General features: G+C 30.9%; 1 protein-coding gene and 1 long non-coding RNA gene across 9 annotated transcripts in view; both read left to right on the top strand.

Moving 5' to 3' along the window:
• Nucleotides 1-11,104: 11,104 nt before the first annotated feature.
• On the top strand, nt 11,105-13,121 carry LOC146993165 (uncharacterized). The gene is made up of 2 exons (XR_015038513.1): nt 11,105-11,335; nt 12,196-13,121. It is a non-coding gene; the product is annotated as an uncharacterized LOC146993165 (long non-coding RNA).
• Nucleotides 13,122-16,365: 3,244 nt separating this feature from the next.
• The window catches only part of LOC118193211 (SH3 domain-binding protein 5-like), a 94,706-nt gene continuing 83,590 nt past the window's right edge, over nt 16,366-27,481 (top strand). For 5 of the 8 annotated variants that reach the window (XM_085808043.1, XM_035364268.2, XM_035364267.2 and 2 more), the window contains exon 1: nt 16,366-16,613. In XM_085808043.1, the coding sequence (XP_085664169.1) occupies nt 16,512-16,613 (102 nt within the window). In that variant the 5' untranslated portion in view covers nt 16,366-16,511. The remainder of the gene's footprint in view (nt 16,614-27,481) is intronic. The other 3 variants (XM_035364264.2, XM_035364263.2, XM_035364262.2) reach the window with 1 other exon arrangement.

Raw genomic sequence — 27,481 nt, 5'->3', positions numbered from 1 at the left:
CTTGTTTGCTTAAGAATTTTAACCAGATAATGAAGCTCTTACAACAAATTTTATCTGATTAATGTAATTTATGCCTTTTTTTTTTAATGAAATGGCTGTTGTATATAATGATTGTAGTTGTTTATCTAAGAGGTGTGTTATATTTTCCCATGAAACTGTTATGGCATACTAAAATTCTTTTGATAATTTTTTTTTGGGGGGGGGGTATTATATTTCTGTTGCAAAGATATTAATGTATATTGATGATTATCTTCAAACTCCTAATATTTTTACTCAACCTTCGACCATTTTGGGCAAACATAAACTGATAACAATGTATGTTAGCCCCAATAATGGATAAACATGATATCGAAACATACTCATAAATTCTCGTTGGTTTCTTATAGCACTGAGAAATTTTTAATAAACCACTTTTACCTCTTGATTATCGAACCAAATAAATTTCCCCAAATTTCCACAAGTTTCAATATATAATTTTTCAAAGTTTTTTATACGCTATAGCTGTATAGTTTCTGTTGATCATGTAACTCAAAAAGAAATATATATGTTTCTCCAAATATACGTCAGAATAATTTTTGTAAGAACAATATTTCCATCAATCTTCTTGACTGACAGGAAAACACATGTGTAGATAATGTGTAAAGTTATTATAGCATAAAGACATGGCACCAATTTTACAACAAATCTGAATTTTTTTTGTGTGTGTGTCTTTCTTTACTCTAAATGCTATAATTTATTCAGGAAATTTAAATAATTCTTTGGCATAATGTAATTTATATCATCTATGTTGCTACAATTCTGTTTCAGTACAAGACCATTATGTCAGTGTAAGATTTTGTAAGTGGAGTCTTGGTTTCTAATCTTTGTGTAATATAATACGGAGAAGCTCTTACTGTGAATTTTGATATGTATAATTTATTCTTGTATTAGATTGAAATGGACTCGGTGTTTTCATTTAGGATGTTTCATATTCAAAGAGTTAGTTCAGTGTTTCATATTCAAAGATGATGAAGTTCATACAATGTTATTAATTAATAGACTTATCACACAGACCTTTTTAATAGACTTATTCTTAAATTTTTTGTTCAGACATAATGTTACTAATTAAAAACAGCATTAGAAAAGCAAATTTGGTTAAAAGAAAACTTCAGTTATTTTTAAAATTGATATTTTATATTTAAATGCTTTTGTTAATATAAAAACAACAATAAACGCATTTCTAAATAATAAGGTTATTAAGAATCCTTAAGAAAATTTGGAACATTTATAAAGGTTTGCAAGGTGAAAACATCGATTTTGTTATCAATCACATGGATTTGACGTTTTGAGTATGCTCCTGCTGGATTGGTAGAAGCTTGGTGATCCTGTTATGAACAAATCTTAACAGATAAAGATATAACATGTGAATATGGAATCTAAAGGAAAGGTAAGGTTAGATTAGGGTCTTTGAATATGACTAAGCACATTGGTTATCAGCCTGAAGAAGAATGCTTTATGAAGAACTTTATAGGGAAAACTCGCTTGTATTCGAAAAAAAAAAAAAAACTGCACTGCTTGTTCACCCGGATTTGAGCTGAGATGGAACTATCAGTTTTAACCACTCGTAGGACAAATCTAAAGAAAATGCTTGTAATATTATGTAATCAAAAATTAACTACACGTTATATGGCAGGATTGCTTTATAGTACTGAGTACTGAGGTAGAAAATACTTAATCTGCTTTTTTTTTTTTTTTTGAAGTGTTTGGTAATGGTATTATTCATTTCATGTATTTTCTATAATACATATAGAACACTAATATTTCTTTTACAAGTGTCTTTTTTTCATTTTTAAGTGCTTTGCTTGTTGATATTCTCAAAATTGCATCTGATAAGTAGTGCTATTATGTATATAATAGCCAGTGCTTAAATTGCATCAGAGCCCAGCACCGGTACTTCTCAATTTTTAAAATAAATTACAATTCTAGCTGGAGCACACCGGAGCCCTAACTAAGATGAGGTCCGGTACTTCATTTTACAAAACTGAACTACAATTTCAAGGGGAAAAAAGTAGAATTCTTAATGTTTTAGTTTAACAATAAGCAGATCTTGCAATACTCAATTTCCCTAGAAATGCGAACTAATGAGAACATGAGACGTTCAAGTAAAGCCCCCTCACTGATATTCGGAAACGTTTCCCTTTAGGAATGGCAATAAATTTGGGGGACTTGAGTAGGAACGCGTAAATTCCTCGCCAGACAGACAGACAGACAAAGTAGACAGATGTGTTGTTTTGCACCCGCTAAGTCTTTCTGCACCGATGGGCGAAAAATCAAGCATAGGTGCGAAGGAAAGGTATATAGAAAGAGGGGCAATTTCGTATTTGAGGAGAGTAAAAAGGAACTTCGTACATTTTGTACGAGTTCAAAAGGCCAGAAAGAAAAGATGGGACAAAATAAAATTTAAATTAAATGGCCCAAAAATAATAGAGGGGGAAAAAAAAAAGGGCCTATAGAAAGAAAAGGAAAAGAAGTAGAAAATACCCTAAAATACGATTGTGTCCATGAGTGTAGTTAAGGAGTTCATCTTCAAAAATTTTTGTGTCTTTAAGAAGCAAACTTTAGCTAAGTTAAAAAAAAATAAATGAATGAAGAATGAATTCCTACATGGTAATATGTATGCCGTTATCTTGAGACCTAACAAGAAAAGACATATATCATCACAGAGATGTACATAATATTTTAACTAAAGTAACATTAAATATTACCGTTCCCAAAAAATTCATGTATATTTCATAAAAACAGTAATTGACAAAATCATAAATCCATACACAGTGTGAGAGCATTTCAGCAAAAATAAATTACACAGTTTATTTTTCTTAAATATTAGTTAAATATAAAATTAATTTATTAATTTAACCGTTGTAATTTATTATAGTACAACTTTAACAAATTCCGCCACACTGTATTTTTATTTGCTCATAATTCTAAGTTTGAGACCTGAAAAAAAAAAAAGTCGGGGATCTTAGTTACAAAAATCACAATCTATACTCATCGATGGTCAAGAGATCCCCATTTTTTCCCTCTCAAGAAATTCCTAAGCACGAAGAGGGGGGCCTCCGAAGGGTGTGAATTGCTGTGGACAACTTGTATTCATAGCATTCTAAAATGAGCTTTTGGTAAAATTTAACCGCAAATAAAACAGTAGTAATGAACGAATGTTTTTTCACGAAGTGGGTCCAATACTTTCACAGCAGGGTTATTTCATGTATTCTGCAGAGAGACTGTTGTATGGTTTGTTGTAACTGCTGTATACAAATGTCTGGCTCAGAATTCCACAGCAGTAATTAGCACAACTTTCATGGTTGATGGTATAATATGGAGGTACCAAAAATTAGTATTATCACAGTAACTGCAAGATGGCTTATATTTCTAAAACTCAGTTAACACATTTCATGCAGAAAGAAAATATTATCCAGTTTCATACTTAAATCAAGGTCACTGAAATGTGGTAAAAGCAATCTGCTTAAGAAAACAGATGCCTCTGTAGAGGACTTTCTATGGAAAACTGGCTTTCATTACCATTATACATGGGAAAAACCAATGTCATGTAATATAATAATCTATTAGTACAGTAAATACATTTAATTTCTTTGTATTTATTTATGTCATGCTGCTTTTCGTGTAATTTAGTATGATAACCTTATAAGTTTATTTAATTCTGATCATGTTCTACGGAAGTAAGGTACGTCACCTGTTATCGAGAATATCAAGTTATTAATATTTATGTGAAAGTCTGCAATAACTTTTCATATCATAAGAGATTTACGAATGTGTATATAACTTACATGTGTAGTTATTATGCAAGATCTATAGAAAGTATCCAAAATTACCATGACATTAATCACACTGTACGAACAGGCAAGACATTATACATTAGGAGAAAATTAACTAATATTTTGGGGGATGAAATACTATTTTACACATGGGAACTGTTTAAACAGCTGAGAAAAATTCATGCTTTTTCCCTTACAGTTACAGAATATATATATATATATATATATATATATATATATATATATATATTGTTTCATAAGAATAAAAAGTAAAGTTAAATTTAAATAATTCTCATGCGCCATTGCTGCAAAGAATTAAATTTGAATTTAACAAATATTCTCTCTTCATATAAAGTTAATTTAAATTATGAAATTTTAATTGCATACATATCAAAGATTAATTATTGCTGCGAATTAATTTACTATATCATTGAAATTCTGAGAGCATTTGTAAATTAAATGCACGTATCTAAAACCATGAAAAAATATATAATATTCCAAAAAACTAATCCCAAACATATACATATATATATATATATCTCAAAGACAGGCATATGCATAATTTCTGTTAGAGAAACAGTTTCTCCGAGATTACGTTTTAGAGTAATTAAAACGATAAATTAATGGTGATATTATTACTGCATTCCAAAATTCGCAGTAATTAACGATTTCGATCATTACTATGGAAAAAAAAAAGGGGGGTTGAAAAAGAAAGAATCCTGATACAATAACATTAAAAATTTGTGTTTACGCATAAAAATATATAACATTCTCAAATAGGTCATTTAAGCATAGTCTTTGATTCGGAAACATTTCCAGAAGTATTTCAGTTTTCATAATTTGAAGTAAAAACAAACCTGCTTTTGCAGAGAATATCCATTGGCAGTTGCCTTCAGAAAAGGTTTCAATTCATTGAAGCAAACCGATTTAATCTGAATCAACTGATGAATTCACGCTCCACCATTTCAAGAGCATTACGACTGTCTCTTAAATGCCAAGGGATTCGATCAGCATTTCTCCGATTTCTTAAAGGTCTGAGCAAAATCACTTCATCCATCTTGTTTACAGTCGCTGTTAAGAGTTTGCGGCAGGTCAGGAGTAGAGCTACTAGAGATACAGGCTGACTCGTCAGCCATTTTGAATCTAAGCTTTAGGGTTGCAATTTAGGTGTGGAGCGGCAACTTTGGCTCTTTAGCGCTGTCCGCTAAAATTTAACATTCTAGAAAATCCGAATTTCATCTTTTTTCTGCACTCCTATAAAGATGTGTGGCTTTTCCCCCTTCTTTTGTCTGCAGTTCAGATTCTTTCTCGTATTTTTTTTTTTTTTTTAAATTGCTAAATTTCTCGTATGATTCAAGTTATTTTAAAAGTTTTTAAAACATTTTCACATATCATATTTCAAATTTGTATTTTTAGTTAAAAATACTTTCTTTTTGAATTCCTTTATTGAATTTTCAATTTTTCTTTTAAATACACGTTTAATGTTATTTATCTCAAAATGTATTTTTTGACAAGAGCATTCACATTCTTAATATGGTTCTCCATTAATTCAGGATAAGTTTTAATCTTTAATTTTTGTTTTTTATTTTTAATATGTTATTTGAATTTTGCTCACATGGAATCAAACGTCTATTACTGTAGCAAATTTGTTAAAAATGTTATTTTGTGTGTGTTTCCAAAAAAAGCTGCTAAACACTTTATGATTTTAAATACTGATTCAAGATATACACCTTTAAATTATAATGCTTTTAGAATGAAATGCAGAATGCTATAAAAATTACTTCAATGCTCAGATGACTGTGGGATTCATAGATTTAATAGAGTAAAAAATTCCATTAAATATTTTTTTTTCTTTATTTAGCTAAAAACAATATTAAAATAATACAGAAATAAATAAAAATAAAAATAATACATTTACATACAGAATTTACAGATACTATTTACTTATAAGTTTATTTGTTGTTGATGGTTACTTTTTATTATACTTGGAAAAATTATACTTACATACATATGCTCTTAATATTACACGTATCTGAATATTTAAATGATAATTCCATAACATAATAAGATTCAATCTATATCACAGCAAAGACAATACTTAAATCACAGTTCTTTTTATTAATTAATTTGCATAAGTAAAAACATAAAAATATTATTTAGCTTCAAATCTATAAAAAAAGTCCTCCAGTAACAAACATATGACAAACACATATAGTGAAAATAAAGATAAATAAATAAAAATGTTTTGCTTTTTGGTCTAATGTAGTGCAATTCAGTCTATTACATTCAAATTTTATTAAAACATACTGCAGTAATTGAATTTTTTCCATTATACATCAAACAGCTTTATATAGAATGATATTATATTAGTTTTACTTTTAAAACTAATATAATATAATTAATTCTCATTTATATGCGGAGATGTTTGAATAAATGCAAAAAACCATCTGAATAAATTTTAGCCAACACTATTCAGATAGTATTCTTGTTTTCAAGGTATATCATTTTTATTTTGTTCTTTTTCCATTAAAGGAGCTAATCTAAGACCACAAAGGTTCAATAATATTCAGGTCTGGTGACTGTGGTGGCCAGGGGAGATGGGACAACTCATCCTCGAGCTCAGAAAACTATAGTAGCCTTAGTCAGGAGTAGCCGCAAAATTCCTCTATGGTAGTGACGTATTTTCAGTAGGCGTGTCCGAAAAGCGTTGCACTTGAATTCGGTTTTGCAATGCAAGTGCGATTACCATGACAAGCGTTGCACTTGAATTCGCCCCAAAAACGGATAAGGAATGTGGCGTCTCTACGGAATAGTTACGAAGAAAAGAACCACATGACTTGCTACTATTACTAACTATTGTATAATGCTAGAATCTTATGAAAAATAATAAATAAAAAAATTTAATTGCACTCTAGTGATAGAGAAACATATATTGTATAGAGAACAGAATGTTACTTATCTGAATATTCCGTGTCAGGGCCTCTTTTGGATTTCTCGTGTTGATAGTAAACAGCTAAGAAAACACCTGAAGTTTCGATGAAGCGAAGTTTCCTTTTTCAATTTGATGAAAGAGACATTGCATAGGAAAGGTGCATTAAACTTTTTTAGAGAGTTGAAAATATTTACTGAAACAGTTATTTAAAAAATTTCGGAGCTATGTTTAGACACTGCCTCCAGTTTTCGTGATCGCAGCGCCATCCAAGAAGACCAATTTCTCGCCATGCTATCGTATCTAGTGTATTGTTATCGATGGTTAGAGTTAGTTATCCTCGCAGGAAGGAAAATTTGTGTTCTTAAATGTGCGTAAAGTGACAACGAGTACAATAAGAGTGAAATACTGCAATAAATGGCTCATTGCTTCTATACATCGTCTTGTCACAGTATCCACAAGTGTAACCAAATACGGGGAGCGAAAAGTGTAACCAGTAACTTTACATTCAGCCTTAGGATTCAGATTGAGGACTCATTTTACCCGTGACACACATCCGTTTAATGGCTATAATTATATCAACAAAGAGCCGCGGTCAAAGAAAACATTCTCTCTCACCAAGATTTCCCTCATTTTTTGTTTCCACCCTCTCATACGCTAACACCATCATTCTCTTTTGCCCTGTTTTCAGCATTATCTGAATTTCCATCAGCTATACTTTATAAATTTTAATTATTACTTTATATTATTTTAATAATATTTAATTTTTGTGATGATAAAAGAAGTTTTTTCACCCTACGATCAGAGCTTAAATTGGGCCGGAGCTTCCCGGATCCCGGCTCCGATGCTTCTTAGTTTTTGTAAAAAATCATAATTCCAGCCGGAGTGCACCAGAGCTCTAAAGAAGAAGGATGCTGCACTTGTAATTGAATATTGTAATTGCAGCTTTTATGTAATTGAATAACAATTTCAGTAGGAATTCTATCTTGAAAATTTTATTTTTAGCAATAAATTTATATTAAAAATCGCTTATTAAATTGAAATTTATCTGTTTACATTTAATTTAATTTTAAATATTTAATTACTTTAATCTTTAATTATTAAATCTTTCAATAAATAATTAACTAATTATCTAAAAGCTATCAATTAAATTGTAATTAATTATATATAATTATTGATTAAATAGCATTTAATAAACAATAATTAAGTAGATATTAATTAATTTGATAATAATTGACTATTGAATTTTAAAATTATTAATTAGTTTAATAGTCGTTTTATTTATTTACTCTTGTTCCCTATTTGCTGACGGTCTTCCATAGGGCTCCGGCACTTCAATTTTAGAAATTAAGCTAAATAGCTATATATTATGTATAAATTATAATATAATGTATAACATATAATGCTATGTATTATGTGTGCTATTATGTATGTATAAATACAATAAACGCATATATAGATCAATATATTTTTAGTATATAATGATTCAAAATAAATTTTATGGAAAAAAAACACACTTTTGACAGCAAAGAATTTCTGGACATCCCAAGTTAAATACATATGAAATCATTTGCTTACATTCAGTGAACGTTAAAATCAAAACAGCGACACAATGCTTACAACAGCCAGCAATTCCTCCTTTACATGAACAAGAAATTTAAAAAAAAAATAATAATAAATTATTTTTCCTTTTCCAGCAATGAAATGTCCGTCGATTTCATGCGATCATTACACTATAGAACTTACCCTTCAATAGGAAGTCAAAATTTGTACATTGGGATTTTCAAGTAAAATTCCGTGCTTTACCAAATGATGCGCTTTTTAAAATTCTCTCTGCTTCAGTAATATAGCGAGAATTTACGCCTCCTTGAACAAAATCAAACATTTCGCAAAAGCTAAGCAACTCCATTTTTGGATGGACGAAGTCAGATCACAAATCAAAATACCGGTTTTTATCCGCCATACCTACATGCGAATTTAATCGCGGATAAAAAGATAAGGAAAAGTAGTAGAAAATATCATATCTAGAGCTTTAGCAACTTTCCACACAGAATGGTCGGTGTGCGAAAGACTTTCAATGAAGTTATCCCAGCAATTGTTTCTGTACTCTTGGATAAGTTTTCTGAGGTTCCGATTGGCAGCATTAAATCTTCTTTTGTCTTGGGTGGAGTGAGAACGTTGATAAATTTTTGTTAGTCTATTTTTCTCTGTAATTTTCTGTCTAATATTCTGTGGGACCGTATAATTAGTCTCTTTTGGAATAAATTTGGCGTGGTTGATGGCTTCGTTGATTTTACTGCTAAGATAGACTGTGGCATCATGAATTTCGCTTTTATTAGTCATTTTAGTGGTAGCAGATATGTTTTCTTGAAGGTGTTAAGCATAGTTTTCCCAATTAATGCGGCACTTTATAGGCGGAAGACCATGTTTTAAGCCGTACAAAGTGAAGCGTACTGGTAGGTGATCTGAAGAAAGTTCATTATCCACTTGGAGAAAAGGTATTTGAGGAACATTGAAGGTAATTAAGATGTCTAATACATCAGAAGTATTTGAGATTTGATGAAGATGCGTAGGTTCATCTGGACCATAAATGTTGATATCAGGGTTGTTGATGATGTAATTATTAAGAATAATTCCGTCTGGATTATTTCGCCTGGAGTTCCAGTTAGCGTCCTTACAGTTTAGGTCCCCCGCAATAATAGTTGGATAACTTGAGAATATAGTCAAGATCTTGAATGTTGAGGCTATTGTTGAGTGGCTTATAAACAGCAATGATGAGATATTCTTTATTATCACTGTTCAAAATAGATACACTTGCTTCAAAGCTCATAAGGGGAAGAGGAAAGATGGTACTGTTCAGACATTTTTTCATGAGAATAGCTGTACCGCCACTACGATTATGAAGACGGTCAGATCTATAGATGTTGTAGTTGGGAATTTTAAATTTGTCATTTGATTTGAGGTAGGTTTCAGTTCATAAAATTACATCCAGACTGTGCTGGTTGATGCAGTTTTGAATTTCAATTTTTTGATTTTGAATACCATTACTATTATAAAATATAAACTTGGCATAATTAATATGTTGCATGGTATTTGGATTAGCCGTATGGGCGTAATTATTGGCCGATGCTATTCGCACCACCGGTGCGATTAGCCGCTTAAGCTATTCGCACCAACATTAAGCACGCATGCGCATTGAGTTGTAAAAGGCGGGTTTCTACCTTGGCGTAGTTTATCATATTTTAAGCGTTGGCGACTTTCAAAAGTTTAGAATGGAAAATGGGTTCCTTTTCTTATAAAAAGAAGGAACGCATTTCCTTTTATTAAAGTATATATAAAAAAGGCAGATTTTTATGTTCGCAATGTTTATCCTTTTCCTGAACGGTTTAAATAGTTTAAATGACTGATTTAAAGGGGGGGAAATCGTGCTGACATTTTTTATACTTCTTAGAATACATTTAGCTTTAAAGATGTGTTTTGCTCAATCATGCCTTTAATTCATTCCTCTTTGAAAAATTTCGTCCGATAAAAGATACTAAAAATTAGACAGCGGATTTCTGTGCAGAAAATTTAGACATGAAATAAGTTAAAAGCGATTATATGAAATATTAAATGAATTATTCTGTATGCCTGATTATTTTTTTTATAGAATTCCTTGGCATTTTCAGGACACAAAAAGTACTTCAAAGAACTTTGAAATATTAGTACAAACACATTAATCAATTAAATTGAAATAAACAATGGGATGTAATTTAAAAGACAGTTATAATTTAATGTAAGCGATTTAGATTTAAAAATTTGCACACACAAATGATTTATCAGATTTTGTAAGGCTTTATTTCATAAATAACTTTAATTTTGAAATATGGCATTTAAACCTATAAACCTGCCTGGATACTGAAGAAGTGCTGAATATATAAGAATATTATCATTTTCAGTAAGTTTTCTTATTGAATAATAAATTTTGACAGTCCTATGCGATAAGAATAGGTGTAAGTTTGCATAAAAATTCCTCTGTTAAATAAAAGAATTTAAGTAATTTTTGTAGCCTTTTTGTCAAGACACTAAAGATTTTTTTAACTAATTACTTGTCCTCGCTTGCAATGAGAACCATCATTAAATCCCTATTTTATCTAATCATTTCCTGCACATTTTCATGTATATAGATTGACTTCGTCTTTGTAACTGCTAATTATTACTTGCAAATTATTCTCTTGCTGGTGAACTACTAACAAACCTTTCTATTGCTGAGTTAGGGTTAACAACCTTCGCTCTCACTAACGCCTGCCTTACGGAAATCGGCGTAAAATGCGGACGATGCTATTCGCACCAGCGGTATACCAGCTCCTATATACCAGGCTGAATCATCAGGCATTCGCGCTCCCAAGTGGGAGATTTAATGGCGGCTGAGTGGTTAAGGTGCAACAATTTTTTGTGTAAAATGGGCGGATGTACAGCTATTAATTGTTCAAATCATTCACGGAAAGGTCATACATTGGTAAAATTTCCTAAAAATGAAGAAAGAAGAAAAATATGGGTAAATAATTGCCGATGAGACAATTGGAAACCTGGTCCAGGCGCTGAACTTTGCTTAGTAAGTATAATGTTAATTACGCCTTCATTTAGAGTTTATATCTTCTCTGATGTTTATAATGTGCAAGTAAAGTGAAATTCTTGTGTACAATAACCTGAGTATCTGCTAATTTCTGTAATAATAGCTATAATTAAATTAGTCTAGGGTTAATGTACCCGTCGCCAAACGTCGCCAATGTAGATGTTTTGAATATGGAAAAGAAATTTCTCTTCTAATATAAAGCGCGGATTTTGTTTTCCTGTGCTAATTGTGGAATTTATACTAATGTAACATGAAAATCATTAGCATATTGAAATTTATTAAAAAATAAATAATAATTTGGAAAGTCAAGATAAAATCTGAATGTTTGCTAAAGATATATGTAACATTATACTATAGTTGCAATATCGTTGGAATGATATATAATTTTTTCTTTATTTTATAATCACTGTTGTTAAAAAGTTAGATGAGTTGTTTATGCACGGTGCCCACTACTGTTTCTTGGTTAAAATAACTTCCAGAATTTTGACATTGACATCTGAAGTCAATAGAATAAATTGAATAGTGTGAGACAAAATATATATAATCTGACTTCAATAATTGCAAGGATTGTGCAAGTTTATTTATAATGACAGTATTATACAATTTGGCAATGGAGTAAAGATTTAGAAATGAATGCAGAACATTCAAATTAGTATTTTCTTGTTTCTAATATATAGAAATATAATCTATTTTCCAGTATAAAAGTTTTACTTAAAAGTATGGGAAAGCAGATTTGTTTCATGCATGATCTTTATAATACTGGTATGAAATGAATGAATTTTAATCTGTAAACAATTTTTTGTTAATATTGAAATGCGTTTCTTTGGGTACATTTTTAGGTACTTGTGGATCATGTCAGACAACATGCAATAGAAAAAAAGATGTCCGTGTGCATAAATTTTCCCATTGTGTTACTTCATTTTATCTAAATTTCAAGGATAATTCTTTTCATTTTTATATGGCATGTTATCAGTATAAAGGCTAGTGAAAATAAATTGGTATGTGTATCTGTTTTTGAAGTGTAATGCTTAAATAAAAAGATGGTGTGTGTTTCTTCATTTAAACAAAATTTCAAGGATAGTATTTTTCAGTGTTGTACGGTTTGTTATTTCTCAATGTAAAGTGTAACAAGGGGAAAAAAAACTGGTATGGTATATCTGTTTTTTAAGCATGATAATTTTATTTATTTCTTTAGTGATGCATATATATAGAGAGAAGGTGTTTGGTCCAACTGAAGTTATAATAAATCTAATTTTACTAGATCTTTCCCTCCCCTCAGGTGTAGAAAATTTTCAAGTGCAGAAAGTTTATTTGCAGATTTAATTCATTTCTGATAAACTTATTATCATTAATTTTTTATATAACATGTTATTAAGTTACACATTTGACTACTGTATAATAAAATTGTATTTAGGGCAAAAAATTAACTATAATTTTGCATCTGGTGACTAATATCATATGCTTCTAAGAATATTACTTTAACTTTTTCCATAATTTTTGTATTTCAGGAACATGAAACTGTTATTTTGATATACTTAAATAATAAAAGTGTGTATCTGAATCAATTAATGGATACAAATATTTTACAGTTATTTTTAGAAGATATTTGCCATATCGCTTCTAATAATTCATAAAGTATGTTAAAATATAGGTAAATAATTTGGTGCAGAATTCAAATTTAGGGTTTAAAATATAGTCAATCATAAGACTAAATGATTTTTATTGTCATGATTTGCCTGGGCTTAAGAATGTACTTTTCGTCCGGTGGAAATTGTCATCAAACTGTCCTGAACAGGCTTTTTGTTGATAATAACTTCCAGGCTTATCAGTACCTCCTTTTGAGTGGAGGGTATGCAAATATAGTACCCAATTTAAATTACATTGTGATTGTAATAATATTGTGGTATGAAATAAGTGATTATAATTACAATTTAGGTAATTGCATTGTAATTATATTACATTGTATCTGTGAACTCTTAATTTCATTACTTTATGCAATTATGTTGTAAGTGCATAATCTAATTGCAATAATATAATCTATTCGCAATTACAAAATAATTATAAATGCAGTTACATCTTAAATAGAGGCCATTTTAATACTTTTAAATTTTCGCAAGATAACTTCCCATTAAGGTTCATTTGGAGGAAACTATGCAAATATTAAAAAAGAAGTTATGCTAAATTTACATATTTTGTACAGTACTTTCTTGTTATAATGCTGTTCAATATATCTTCAATACTTTTGTAAATTTAACGACATTCTTTGCAATCACTGTGGTGCTTTAAAAAGAAGTTTCTTAGTTATGCTTTCTAATAAGAATGGGTTTAAAATTAAGTATTATGTATAATAACTAGCAGTTAAAAAAACTTGACTGCATGAAAATGCTGTTGCTGTGTAAAATAAAAAATAAGCTTTCTTTTATGCTTTGAAATGAATTACATGTGGTTAAGTCGTCCTTTTACAATTTAAGAATGTGGTTAACACACATTCTTAAATTGGACAGGTTTTATCTAAATTATTAGTATAAAATATATAAACTATGAATTATTTTGTAACATAACTCAAATTACAAAATTCATTCTATATACATTCAAAGTTATTATCTTTTATGGAATAACTGTTTTTTTAATTTAGGTAAAAACTGGATTTTTAGAAGTATTACAAATACAATGCAACACAAAGGTGATCTGATTGAAGAGGAAGGACTTTTTATTACGGTTTCTAGTTCGTATTTATATTACATTTGATGAAAAGCATCCAAAACACAGAATGCTGTACTTTCTTCTTCCATAATATGTTATGAAATATTTCACACATTTAAAAGAAAGTGTTTCTTCAGAATCTTGCACAATTATTTCCGTGTACCTCAGACTTAAATGACAACATATTCTTAAGTTATTTTTTTAGTATGAATTTACAGTGTTTTTATGGAAATTTTTGTTAAAATGTCATTAAGATAAATTTATTTGCACACTCTACGCTTTAACTATTTCCCCATTTGACACTATTGAAAGTTTTTATTCATATCTTATTTATTATAGTCTGCTAACGAAACTGAAACATCTAAAGAATAAGTTATTTTGAATATGTTTACAAAATATACGCGAAATTTTTATTTAAGTGAAAACGTCTATATACTATTCGAGAATTAATAAATTATCCGAAAAGTTTATATGCGCTGAATACCGCGCGTCTATAAAATAAATCTTTAAAAAAACAGCAGACATTCAGCCAGCGTGTGCGATAAACGCGCCAAAATTGGCAGCGCGTTCACTCCCTCGCCAAGAGAGAAACGTTGGTGATTCAGCCTGGTTTAGAGGAGCCTTAGGTGCGTTTAGCCGCTTAAGCTATTCGCACCACTATTGACCACGCATGTGTATTTAACTGTTAGATCCATAACGGATTCGACGTACGCGAACTGCCTAAGTGTTGTAGTGAGCCTTTTTTTTTTTTTTTTTTGAAGGCGGTTACTACCTTGGCGTAGTTTATCATTTTTTAAGCGTTGGAGACTAAACTTTTAGAACCATTTTGCTTTCTAAAATTTGTTCCTTTTCTTATAAGAAGAAGGAACACATTTCCTTTTATTAAAGTACATATAAAAAAGGGTAGATTGTTCGCAATGTTTATCGTTTTCCTGAACGGTTGAAATAGTTTAAATGACTGATTGGGGGGGGGGACAAAATCTTGTCTACATTTTTTTGATTTTCTTAGAATACATTTAGCTTCAAAGATGTGTTTTGCGCAATCAAGACTTTAATTAATTCCTCTTTGAAAATCTTCGTCCGTGGAAAGATAATAAAAATTAGACAGAGGTTTTCTGTATAGAAAATTTAGACATGAAATAAGCGATTAAATCAACTATTAAATGACTAATTAATCACATAATACTGGTTAATAACAATTCTGTATGCCTGTTTATTTTTTTATGGAAATATTTGGCATTTTCATGACACATAAAGTACTTCAAAGAACTTTGAAGTATTAGTTCAAGCACATTAATAAACTAAATTGAAATAAATAAACAAATAATGGGATGTAATTTAAAAGACAGAAAAAAATTAATGTAAGAGATTTAGATTTAAAAATTTGCACACAGAAATAATTTATCAGATTGTATAAGGTTTTATTTCATAAATAACTTTGATTTTGAAATATGGCATTTGAACCTATAAACATGAGTGAATACTGAAAAAATGATGAATATATAAGAATATTATAATTTTTAGTAAGTTTTCTTATTGAATAATAAATTCTGACAGTCCTATGCTATAAGACGTCTAAGTTTGCACAAAAATTCCTCTCTTAAGGGGACTCATACACCTTAAAACCCATAAAATGTTCGAATAGGTGACTGTTGCAAGAATCTGGATAACTTATTTATTTTACAAGCAATTACTACCAACTTTTTACAGCTGACTACATAATATAGCTGCTTTCTGAAACAGTAATCAGAAGAGTTTGTGTTCCCACAAATATTTTTATAATTTATTCCGCTTTGTGACTACATTTTTCTTCATGTTTCCGCCATACCTACATGCGAATTTAATCGCGGATAAAAAGATAAGGAAAAGTAGTAGATAATATCCTAAAAATATTATTGTGTCCATGGGTGTAGTCAAAAGGAGAGGAAGCTGTGATCATTTGCAATAAATAGTGTCTCACACTGAGTATGTTTGCTAAGGCTGAATAGATGTGATGATGGGGGGGAAAGGTTAGTGTTGAGGTGCTTCGTATTCATGGTATTGAACATGGAATACAAGGCAATATGTATGCTTTCATCCTGAGACACACAGCAAAAGACCCATAACATCAGACAAAAATATATATTACTTTAACTAAAATAACTAAAGACAATAAACATAGATCGGTGGTATTTATTAATATATTTATCATAATTTATTACAAGTTTATTTATTGTCAGTTTGCTATCATACAATGTAAGCTCGATTTTCCGACCAGCGTGTAGAAAGACTTTGCGAGTGCAAAACAAAGCATCTGTCTACTTTGTCTGTCTATCCATCCTTACAGATTCTTTGGTCTATCTGTCTCTGTTTAAATATATTAGCTGCAACACAAAATGGAGGTAGTGGAGTTCGTGTACTGATGATTACGTTCTAGTTAAATGACTTTCCTATTCTTTCTTGTGATGTTAATATGTCCAATGTGGATTTAGCTAATGGGGAAAGAGAAAGTGAATCTAGTTCTGAAAATGTTGACGGCGTTCCGCGAGAAGAATTAGTAGATCCTCGCGTCCAGGTTAGTGTTCGCTACTAAAATATATATATATATATATACCTCTCTTAAATATTGTCTCTGAGCAGGGATGTTCTTTTTTTTTCGTGGCTAAATGTTATCCTAACTTTTTCGATTTCGCTGTGATTAAAGTTTGGTGAATTAAACTCATTGATTAAGCTAGCTCTATATACGAAAGTTTTGGATTTGCATTATAAATATATAATGGCAGGACGAGTGAGGCGGCTTCCGGAGTGTTTAGTTTATATCTAATGAAATTACTGCTCTTTATGTACGTATAATTCGGAATTTGTGTTATTGTAAATGTTATCATCCGTCTAAAATATAACTACTGTTGCATGTAGGCAGTCATATTAAGAAATAGCTGGAAATCAAAATGTTTCATTTCCATCAAGAGCTTGATAGTTCCAGATAAAAGTTGAAGACTGCTTATTGAAGACTGTCTTAAAATTTGATTCGGAGAGTAAGTAAAGAGTAAAGGTACTTCGAAGAATAAAGAAATGCAATCAAATAAATAGCGGGAATAAAATATTTTAAAATATTGTTAGGAACATGTGTAAATTTTGATTAGCACATATGCTATTTCCTTTTATTTAACTTACTCTGTCTATGGATTCTTCATACGGCAAAAATTATGTGACCATGACCATTAACTAATTCAGTTGAGGATTTTTTTACTGTTTTCTAAATGTTTAAATACTTTTCCATTCAAATTTATATCAGTCTCAGAAGATTCACAAGTTTTACTTTCCAAAGAAAGAGCTTTCTATTGCTTTCTAATTGCTAATTCAATTTGCTTTCTAATTGTTGCTGATAGAAAAATTTTATGTTGACTGATTTTCCTTTTTCTTAGTTCAAAAACGGGTTGATCTTTACATTATGGTAACTTGGCGTTTTTTTGGCGAAAATTTGGCGACCAACTCTCCTACAGGAACACTCTATTTTTTTTTTCCCGCCGCCATTTTGTCTTCACGAAGTAAAGACATGTTTCTTTTCTTTTTATCTACTGAACACTTTTTAAAACAATCTTACTAGCCGAATTACACTTATGCTAAAAATTTTATCTAACAAAACTGCTTAATCATGACAAATATTCACTGCAAAATTGGGAAAAGTGCACAATACCATACTCCTTACGCGTTTTTCAAAATAACACATACACATAAACCATGTACACGTCGACTTATTTTTACTTAAAAAAAATCCCAGAATTACACAAAAATGGCATTGCTCACACTCTTCACTATATCCATGTACACTGCTTTTTTCTCATAAATTAGAAAAATTTCACGAAAATACATGACAATTTTCTCAATCTTTAAACCCGGTAAAAAGAACATATATGAAATTACCTTATCGCGAAAAAGCATATACCCTTTCCAAATATAAACATTTCCACGTATAAAATAAATAAAATATCTAAAAACTTTTACCTCTAAATTATCTATTATATTTTAAACGTCACCAACGAATTCATACCGCAAACATTACAAATACTTAGTGTCAAATATTTAAATTATTTCCATGCACGTTTACTTCAGCTAAAACGTATACCAAATTCCTAGAAACATAAAATTCACAAAATAACTATCATTTAATTAAAATATCACTAAACCATGTACACGTCGACTTATTTATACTTAAAAAAACATCCCAGAATTGCACAAAAATGGCATTGCGCACACTCATCACTATATCCATGTACACTGCTTTTTTCTCATAAATTAAAAAAATTTCACGAAAATGCATGAAAATACTCAACGTATACTACTCAAATATATTCCAACAAAATCACGATCATTAAATTAAAATATAATTAAATTAAGAAACACTACTTAAAATATAAATAAGCACATACATTAAATTAATAAAAATTAGATTACAATCCTAATTACTTTAAACTAAAACATTGCTAATAACAATTTTCAAATAATACCATTTTAATTTATTTACTCCTTACATTTAGAACAATGCATAAAAATAATATCCTCAAATGATTAAAAATACTAACTTACCTAATCTTCTTTAGAATCTTCATTACGTCCCTGCAGTACTACTGCTAATTTTTAAATCCTAAATCCAGTAGTCAGCTAGAAGTCTATTCACAAATAATAAGAAATTAATAAAATTTCACCTATACTCAAACTACTTTCAGCAAACTAAGTACCCTTCCTTACACTCCTTTTCACAAAATTTCCATTTTCACCATATTTCTTGCACCGCCATTTAAACTTGTAATATCCTTCCTTTCACACAATCCCAACTTATTATTATTATCAGATAAACGCATTAAAAATTTAGAATTCACTTTACAAAGCGCCATGCAATCCAAAAATTAATCAACACTATTTCACACAACACACAATGAAGCTTTTCCAAATTAACCCCTTTTCTGATTAAAGAACTATAATTCGTCCATTAATGTCACGTTTCACACAACACAGAATATAGCTAAATACGAAATTTCCAGATTTCCCCCCTTTTCCGATTAAACAACTGTAATTCGTCCATTAATGTCACATGACATATCTCATGATCTCTCATTTCCCTCACACAAAATAATGCGTAATCGGAACTGCGTGCTTCTCACATTATTACCAAAGTCCTAGGTAGTAACCTTTATCGCCTCCAAAATGTCGCCAAACTACCAGTTACCATATTCTAAAGATCAGCCCAAAAAGGACATTAGTCATGAATTAGCCTCGAAACGGCAATTTGCATTAAATCGTTGACGTATCACTTTTCAAATTAATGCCACCAAATATTGTTGCCCTGTATTATATTTAAAGAAATTAAATAATGAAGAATCTGCATGAAAACAAGCGTGTTTCTTGCATTGTAAAACAACATCGATATCTAGAGCCATCAAATTTTGAATAACATAGACCTCCATTTGACCTGGAAGTCAGAATTTGTTTTATTATCTATTTCATATTTTCAGGGTTTGTATGGTCCTTAAAAGACCTTAGGTTTTCAAATCGATTTTTGGCCCTTAATTTTGGCCAAAATCAGCAGAAGGTCCTTAATTTTAATCATCTGAAATTTTTGTCTGTTTTTACGACTACCATTTTGAATGTGAATTAAGATTTTGGAAGAATATTTTTAGCAATTCACCAACAAATATGGTTATCTTTTGACTGGGTTAATGGGTTATAATTTGTCCCTATTTCTAATATAAATGGGTTTCATAGTGAAAGAAGTGAGATGCAAGCATTTCGAAATTATTTCATTTTTTCTAATGAAGAGCTGTTAAGCAACTTTTTGCTTTAGGGATGCAAATTTTTTTACTAAACGGGTCTAAATATAATATAGTGACTCATAAATGTCATGATGTCAGTTTCTATTGAAAATTTTTAACCTGGGAGCGTGCATGCTCCTTTGAGTTACGCGAACATGCGCCCTGGGTTCAAAAGACCTGGCTCGTGTTTTTTGAAGAAAAATGTGTAAGGTAAAAGTGTTACATTTATACCAAAATATTATGATCAAACTTAAAAAATATGCAAATTATAGAAATTAAAATTTTAATCTTAATTTTTGTAATATTTTTATGAAATAAATTTTTTTAAAGGAATAGAAAAACATATTATATTAATAAAGAATTTATTAGGTATTCATTATATCTTTAACGGTTTGACCCGTATTTTCTCATTCTTTTATGCAGTTCTCTTGATGTTTCATTATGTATTATTGTTAGTTTAAATGTACCCTCGAAAACCGATCGTCCCGTGTTTTTGTAATAGCGAAAAGATATGGCAGAAACGACTAGCCTGTATTTTTGTACGCCTTCCAACCTCCATTGCCTAAGGGGACAAGGGTCCACGCACACCTGACGACAATGGGTAATGGCTGTCATTAGCATGGGGAGAAGTCTTGATGTTTTGAGATAAAGGCCTTACACTGACTCTAAGGAAACAAATTTATTACCAGTTACAAAGTGAATGTATATATATATATAAGGAATTAAGAATTTCCATTTTAGAACAATTATTGAATAAAATAAACAAGTTTTTACAAATAATCTTTTATTTATGACTCATAAAATTATTAATGAATTAAAATGAGAAAAATAATGTGTTATATAATTTACTGGGAACACGTGATTAAATAATTCTCTTTAAAAAAAAATTCTACAAATTTAGAAAAAAGTGCGGCTCTCTTGATAAATTTATAAATCTCATACTTTTGACAATGCGATTCGATTATTTGATTTCGTTATTTAAGAATCTATTATTGTTACAAAACTACTGTACAGGAATTTTTCAAAAGGGCTCGTATTCTCATTAATCTGTACGACAAATTATTTTTCTCCTTTTGGTTCAGTCTTTTACTTTCTATAAAGTTTTAAAAATTTGCCCAAAATCAGAAATTATATTAATTTTATGCAAATTTTATTTTAAAAGCTATTTTAGGCTCTGTAAAATGATGCAAACTTAAAATCTGTGAGATTTTGTTTATTTTTTAAATGGAAATATGTGCAAAAAATTTTTTCAACATTAAATTTTAAGACTTCTAAATCGAATTTTATAAAACTTGGTTTACCACGTCATATTTTCATCTGTAAACGGTGTGAATACAAAATTTGAACTCGGTAGCTTATCGAGAAATAGTCTAAATATCGATGACGAGCTTCTGATTATAGCAACAAACACCGTGATTTGAAATGCATACAATTTTTTAAACAATCTTGCCGACTCTTAAATATTATATTTTTAAACATTTTGGAAAGTTTGGTAAATGTTGATATCAGTTAACCGTCATTTTTATAACATTCTTGGTATTATAAAGCATGTATGTGACATTCATACGCTATTCCCGACAGTTCTGTTCATTTATCAAAGTGGCTGCTTTTGCGACAAACACAATTATATATTGTGATGCTCATTCTATATGCTGCACTATCTATGATACTCATTATCGATATTTAATTATGTTCTATATCTATACAGAACACTCGAGTTCAGTTAATATTGTAGAGGGCTCTTCGAAAGTCAGTAATGCTCTCCCTAAGATTTTCTTCAGAGGTTCCTTGATGCTTCTCATCAAACGCTCCCAGAACCCTCCCCACCATGGGGAACGCTCAGGTATGAATTTCCATGTTACCTCTTTGGATGTCAAGAAATCTCACACTTGGCTCTGCTTTGATTCTTTTAAATCCTTTAATTATTTCACATGTGCTGCAGAAATTCTTGGCATTATCTGAATAAATCACTTTGCAGCTCCCTCTTCTTGCTAAAAAACATTGTAATGAAAAAATGAAACTTTTTGCTGACATATCTGAAACCACTTCAATGTGTACAGCACGAGTGACGGCGCATGTAAATAAGGCTATGTATACCTTTTTGTTGTTATCTGCTTTTTCTCTAATAGTAACTGCTTCCGTCAAGTCGATGCCTACAACTGTGAAAGGATTACTTTGGACTACTCGATCTCTGGGTAACTGGCCCGTTAACTGTTTGGCGGGCTTCACTGCGAACTTTTTACAGGCAAGCGTTAATAATTTTCTTTACTACTTGTCTTCCTTTAGGTATCCAAAATTTATTCCTGACTTTGGACAACGTTGCCATGACTCCTGAATGGAATAATTTTATGTGTTCACTAAATATCACTAGTTCGGTGAACTTCATTTTCGGCAGAATAATGGGATGTTTTTCGTCATCTATTAATTCCGCTTGTTCCAGACGACCTCTGACACGCAAAATACCTCTACTGTCCAGATATGGTGCTAAACTGTAAAGCTTAGAATCTGGTGTTATTAGATTATACCTCTCTAGTTGTTGAATATCCGAAAAGTAATTCGCTCTCTGTACTTGTTTTATCCAGCACTCTTCAGCTTCTTGGATCTCCAGTACAGTAAGAGGACCTTCTTCACAGGCACGTTTTCTTAGCTTGGCGACAAACCGCTTTACCCAAGCTGTAACTCTCAACAATTTTTCGAGACTGCTGAATTTGGTAATGTCTAATGCATTTTCTTCTTCTGGAATAGTCACCTGAACATAAATGTTTAATTCCCAATTTTGAGTATCAGTTTCTGCTCAGGCCATTGATCTTTAGAATCTTTCAACCATGATGGACCATGCCACCAGTTATTATCTTTCACCAATGCATTTGCTGTTTCACCACGAGTTAATTTATCTGCTGGGTTTTCCAACCCTGGACAATATTTCCACTTATCAGGTGAGGTACAATCTTGTATTTCTTCAACTCTATTCGACACAAACTGCTTCCACTCACGCGCTGACCCCTTTATCCACCACAAGCAAATTTCGGACTCCGTCCACAGAACTAACCTACTTACCAAATCCTGACACATTTTCAATAAATATTTGCCTAACCTAGCTGCAACTACAGCCCCCATCAATTCCAACCTAGGGAGGGACAACTTTTTTAACGGAGCTATCCTACTCTTCGACATTATAAACGACGTACATACCTCTCCTTTCTCATTCTTATATCTAAAATATGCCACCGCTCCATATGCCACTACTGACGCATCACTGAAAGTATGAATTTCAACCGACTGACCTTTTACTTAGAACTTCTGGAAAGTAGTACCTCTCTATTTTCAACACGTTTAATTCCTCAATTTCAGTGCACCACTTTATCCATTTGCACCGTAACTCCTTTGGCAACTCTGCATCCCACTCCAAACCTCTCTCCCACATTTCCTGCATCAGTCTCTTAACTCGCACCACAAATGGAGATATAAATCCGACTGGGTCAAACACCTTAACTGCTTTGCTTAACACCAATCTTTTGCTATTTCTCAACGATTCTTAACTATTCAACAATGATGTAACGTCTACTCTCAAACCATCCTCTTCTAAGTTCCACACCAAGTCTAACACTTTCAACTTACTATCTTTCTCAGACCTACTTTCTTCACACAACCCTTTCTGAACCCACAAGTCATACAACTCTTTAGAATTAGTGTTTAGCTTTCTCAAATTGAAACTCGCGTCTCTCAAAATAGATACTGCCTCTGTTGAAAGATTGAAAGCTAATTCTGCACTTTCCTCTCCATAACACAAATCGTCTGCATACAGTGAGCTATTTAACATCTCGACACAGTTTCTGTTTGTTTTCGTGTATTTCTTTAAATGATATTTGATCGTTGCCCTCAATAAAAACGGTGAACAATTACATCCAAATAATACTCTGTTCATTTGCATAATTTTAAAGTCCTCACTGTCATTATCAGGAAACACCTTTTCTACGTCACCGCAGAATCCAATTTTAAATTTTCGAAAGGCAAGAATGATATCCAAAATATTCGGATTTAGGTTTGGGCCCTTTTCTAAGCAATCATTTAATGATAGCTTTCCTCTTTTGCAACTGCTACAATTAATTACCATTCAAACTTGAGTGCTTTTTTTATCTTTACAGACCACTGCTCGGAATGGCATAAAGTACCCCCTCTCTCGTATCCTCACACTCTTGAATAATGTTGTTTTGTGTCTGAAATTTAATTATTTCCATAAACTGTACCCAACCAAAGCTGTTACCTTTTAACTCTTGCTGGACTCTTTCGAACTGCCTTTTCGCTAAACCAAAATTATTTTCCAAATGCTCTGGACTCCTATTCCACAACAAGCTAGCCTCATACCTCCCGTCTACATATTTCAAATCCTCTTCAAATTGTTTAATTATTCGCTCATCACCAGCACTCCTTTCCGATGCGCACTCAGAGATTCCTAGACTTTCAATCTCCCAAAGCTGACGAATCTTTTCTGATATTTTTAATTCCTCTTCCGACTCGATATGTATAAACAAGCAGGTGGAGTCTGACCCTGAACTTAGTACTGGTTTAGTAAAGTTAGCAAATCTACAGGGTCGACAGTAATATGTTTGGTGCACTATTCTAAAAATTAAAAGTAGCAAAAAACACCCTACATCGCCTCCTTTTACTTATTTTTATACTTTTATCTTAGAATTATATATTGCATCCATAAAATTTTTTCTAAATTAATGTTATTTGGATTTGCAAACCATTTTATGCTAAAATACATCTTCTCAGATGGTCGTCTTTTACTCACTGGGAGTCAATGCTTCTTGAAGATGCCGATTCATAAATGAAAAATTATTTTATTGCTTTTCCGGTTTCCCTTAATCGTTTACACAAAGGCCGAACCTTCGGGAGAAAACAGCATGTCTATTGGTGTTAATTTGTCAGTAAAGAGATACAGCACGGAACGGAGAAAAGTACATTTTTTTTTTATTTTTTATTTGTAGAAATCTTGACTTATCTTTTCCCTCAAAATTCAAGCAATATGAAATCTACTATAAAAGATATACTCTCTAAGGTATAAAACTTTTGTGTAATGAAATTATAAAATGCAGTATATGTATATATATATTGAATGATCTATAATTCACTTAGTTTGAAAACAAGTTTTTCTAATACTTGCGCAAAGTAAGATAATAATAATTTATTTACTAAAGAAATATTGATTATATTATTTCCTAATATAAATTTAGTAGAAGTATCAAAAAAGAGAGAACCCATATGTAAAGTTTAATTTCGAAAATTGTGTTTTAAAGTAACTTGAATGTAAATTATGTAAAAAACGTTTTACAGGGTTGTTTCACCTATCAACATACTGTAATGGAAAAGCAATACCAGAAAAAGAAAATTTGAAAAATTTGCGAAAGGCAGAATAATAGGCGGACCTTGGATTTTTTTCGAAGCAAGAAATGCGAAAATTCATTATTCTTAAGTTATTAGTGTTATTAGTGTTCTTAAGTTATTAGTCTTATTCTTAAGTTATTATTAGTGATGTCATTATTCTTCTACCAACAAAGTCTTCCAAATTCTAATTGGGAGAACATCCATTTGTAGCAAGATAGGGAGAATGGCATAGTTCCTTATTTTTTCCCTCTTATAGGGCGAAAGAGAAGAAGCACGAGACACTGTCGGCCTAATTCATGTGTTCACAAATTATCGTTTATCACATTTCCATACATTCCGTTTTTCTGAGGAGAAAATACGAAAAATCCTGTATGCTCTCGCACAGATACAAACTGCAGACCTTCCGACTGCTAGTCCGATCTACTATCTACTATCACTTACATCACATAAGCCCTCAAAAAAGAATGAGATACTTTCTTATAATATATACGGATATACAAACTGATGAATCTAAAATTTTATTATCATAAGACTGGAAAAAATTCAGGATTTAATTCATTTTCATACATTTTAAAAGAAGTTTAATTTTTCAGAAAGTTAAGATAAAATATTTAGGAACTACTCTGATATGCGCCCTCAAGTCGCCAAACATTTTTGGCGAGAAACTTCACGCTGCCATATTACTATCTAACTTTTTGTCTACATTTTGAACTTTTAGCCTAAAATGTCTCCAAAAATGCGGTTTTCACACAATTTAGCTAAAAATCCGAAACAAAAACAAAAAATTTAGATAGCAAAAACGTAAAGTTTCTAACCAAAAATATTTGACAAGAATCCATGTACACAGCGACATGTTTTAACTTAAAAAAATTATCTACGAATTGCACAATGAACAAATCTACAAACTACGCACACCTCGCTTTAATAAATTAACATAACAACAACAAATTTCAAAGAATACCATGTACACAGCATCCTGTTTAAACTTGAAAAAATTCTACGAATTGCACAATTTAGGCAAGGAAGGAATCTACGATCTATGCACTCCTCGCTTTAATAAAATAACATAACAACAATAAATTTCAAATAATACCATGTACACAGCGTTCTGTTTCAACTTTAAAAAACATCTACGAATTGTACAGTCTAGACACTAAACAAAAAAGTAAACTAAAATAAATTTCAAACAATTTAAAAAAACAACAATAACGACAGAAATTCATACTAAAGAACCAATGAACATAGCATTCTATAAAATAAGAACAAGGATAAAATAAAATGCACTTATCATGAATTAATGCATTTTCGAATAGCAGAAATATAAATTTCATACCGCCTTTAACATGCCACCACGTAATCACTATCGTATTTACATGACAGCCAGACACACTACCTAGAAAATTTATACTATGGTTCACAAATAAATAAAATCACAAATCCCTACTTCTATCATGCACTGCCATTAAAAATAATCTCCCAGACCCTCTTTCCACACTTCCAAATACCCACTACCCCTCAACAGGATAGCCACAATCATATTTCCTTTTGCCGAACTTCAATTCAACAACTATCATTTTATCTTTCCCTCGCATCTTCTCAGACACAGAGGCGAATCAACGAGCTCCAGCGAAAGATTTTTCAACGTCAACAGGGTTGCCATAGAACATGCAATCGTGCCAAAAACCAGAGCAGAACACATATCGCCACTTTGGTGAAATTAGGGTGTATATTAGAGTTGTACCAATATTTATTAGAATGTCAAATTTAAGTATTTCAATTATTTATGTAATAAAGGATAAACTTTATATTTATAAAGAAGAATTGTTAATAATATCCCTCTGATTTTAGAAAGAAATTTATTTCAAGTGATATGTTTAGCTTAAAAGTAACAGGAGCAAAACTATGCTAAAACAAAAGGCGCACATATCATAATTATCTCCTTTAAATTAATGACATCTATACTGCTGACAAATTGTTACTTGACGTGCCTACTACAATATTTACGCACAATTGATCCTTTCTAGATTAATACAGGCATATCATATTTCTATGGAATGATATGATGTAATTCCTAATTTAAGTTTCACATACTTACATATGTAGGGAATTAATTACATAGCACTGAAGATTACTCAATGTATCATAAAAGATATGCTATCTGATTTATGTTTAAAATGACTAAATTTAAATGTTATATGCTCACATGTACACATACTCCAGAAACCTGACACATTTTGAAATTTCT

This window comes from Stegodyphus dumicola, chromosome X1 (assembly GCF_044657685.1).
Source record: "Stegodyphus dumicola isolate Sdum_Otavi_A_Nest chromosome X1, ASM4465768v1".
Taxonomy (NCBI): domain Eukaryota; kingdom Metazoa; phylum Arthropoda; class Arachnida; order Araneae; family Eresidae; genus Stegodyphus; species Stegodyphus dumicola.
The sequence above is the reverse complement of the archived record's forward strand: the minus strand, read 5'-3'. Positions and strand labels throughout refer to the sequence as shown.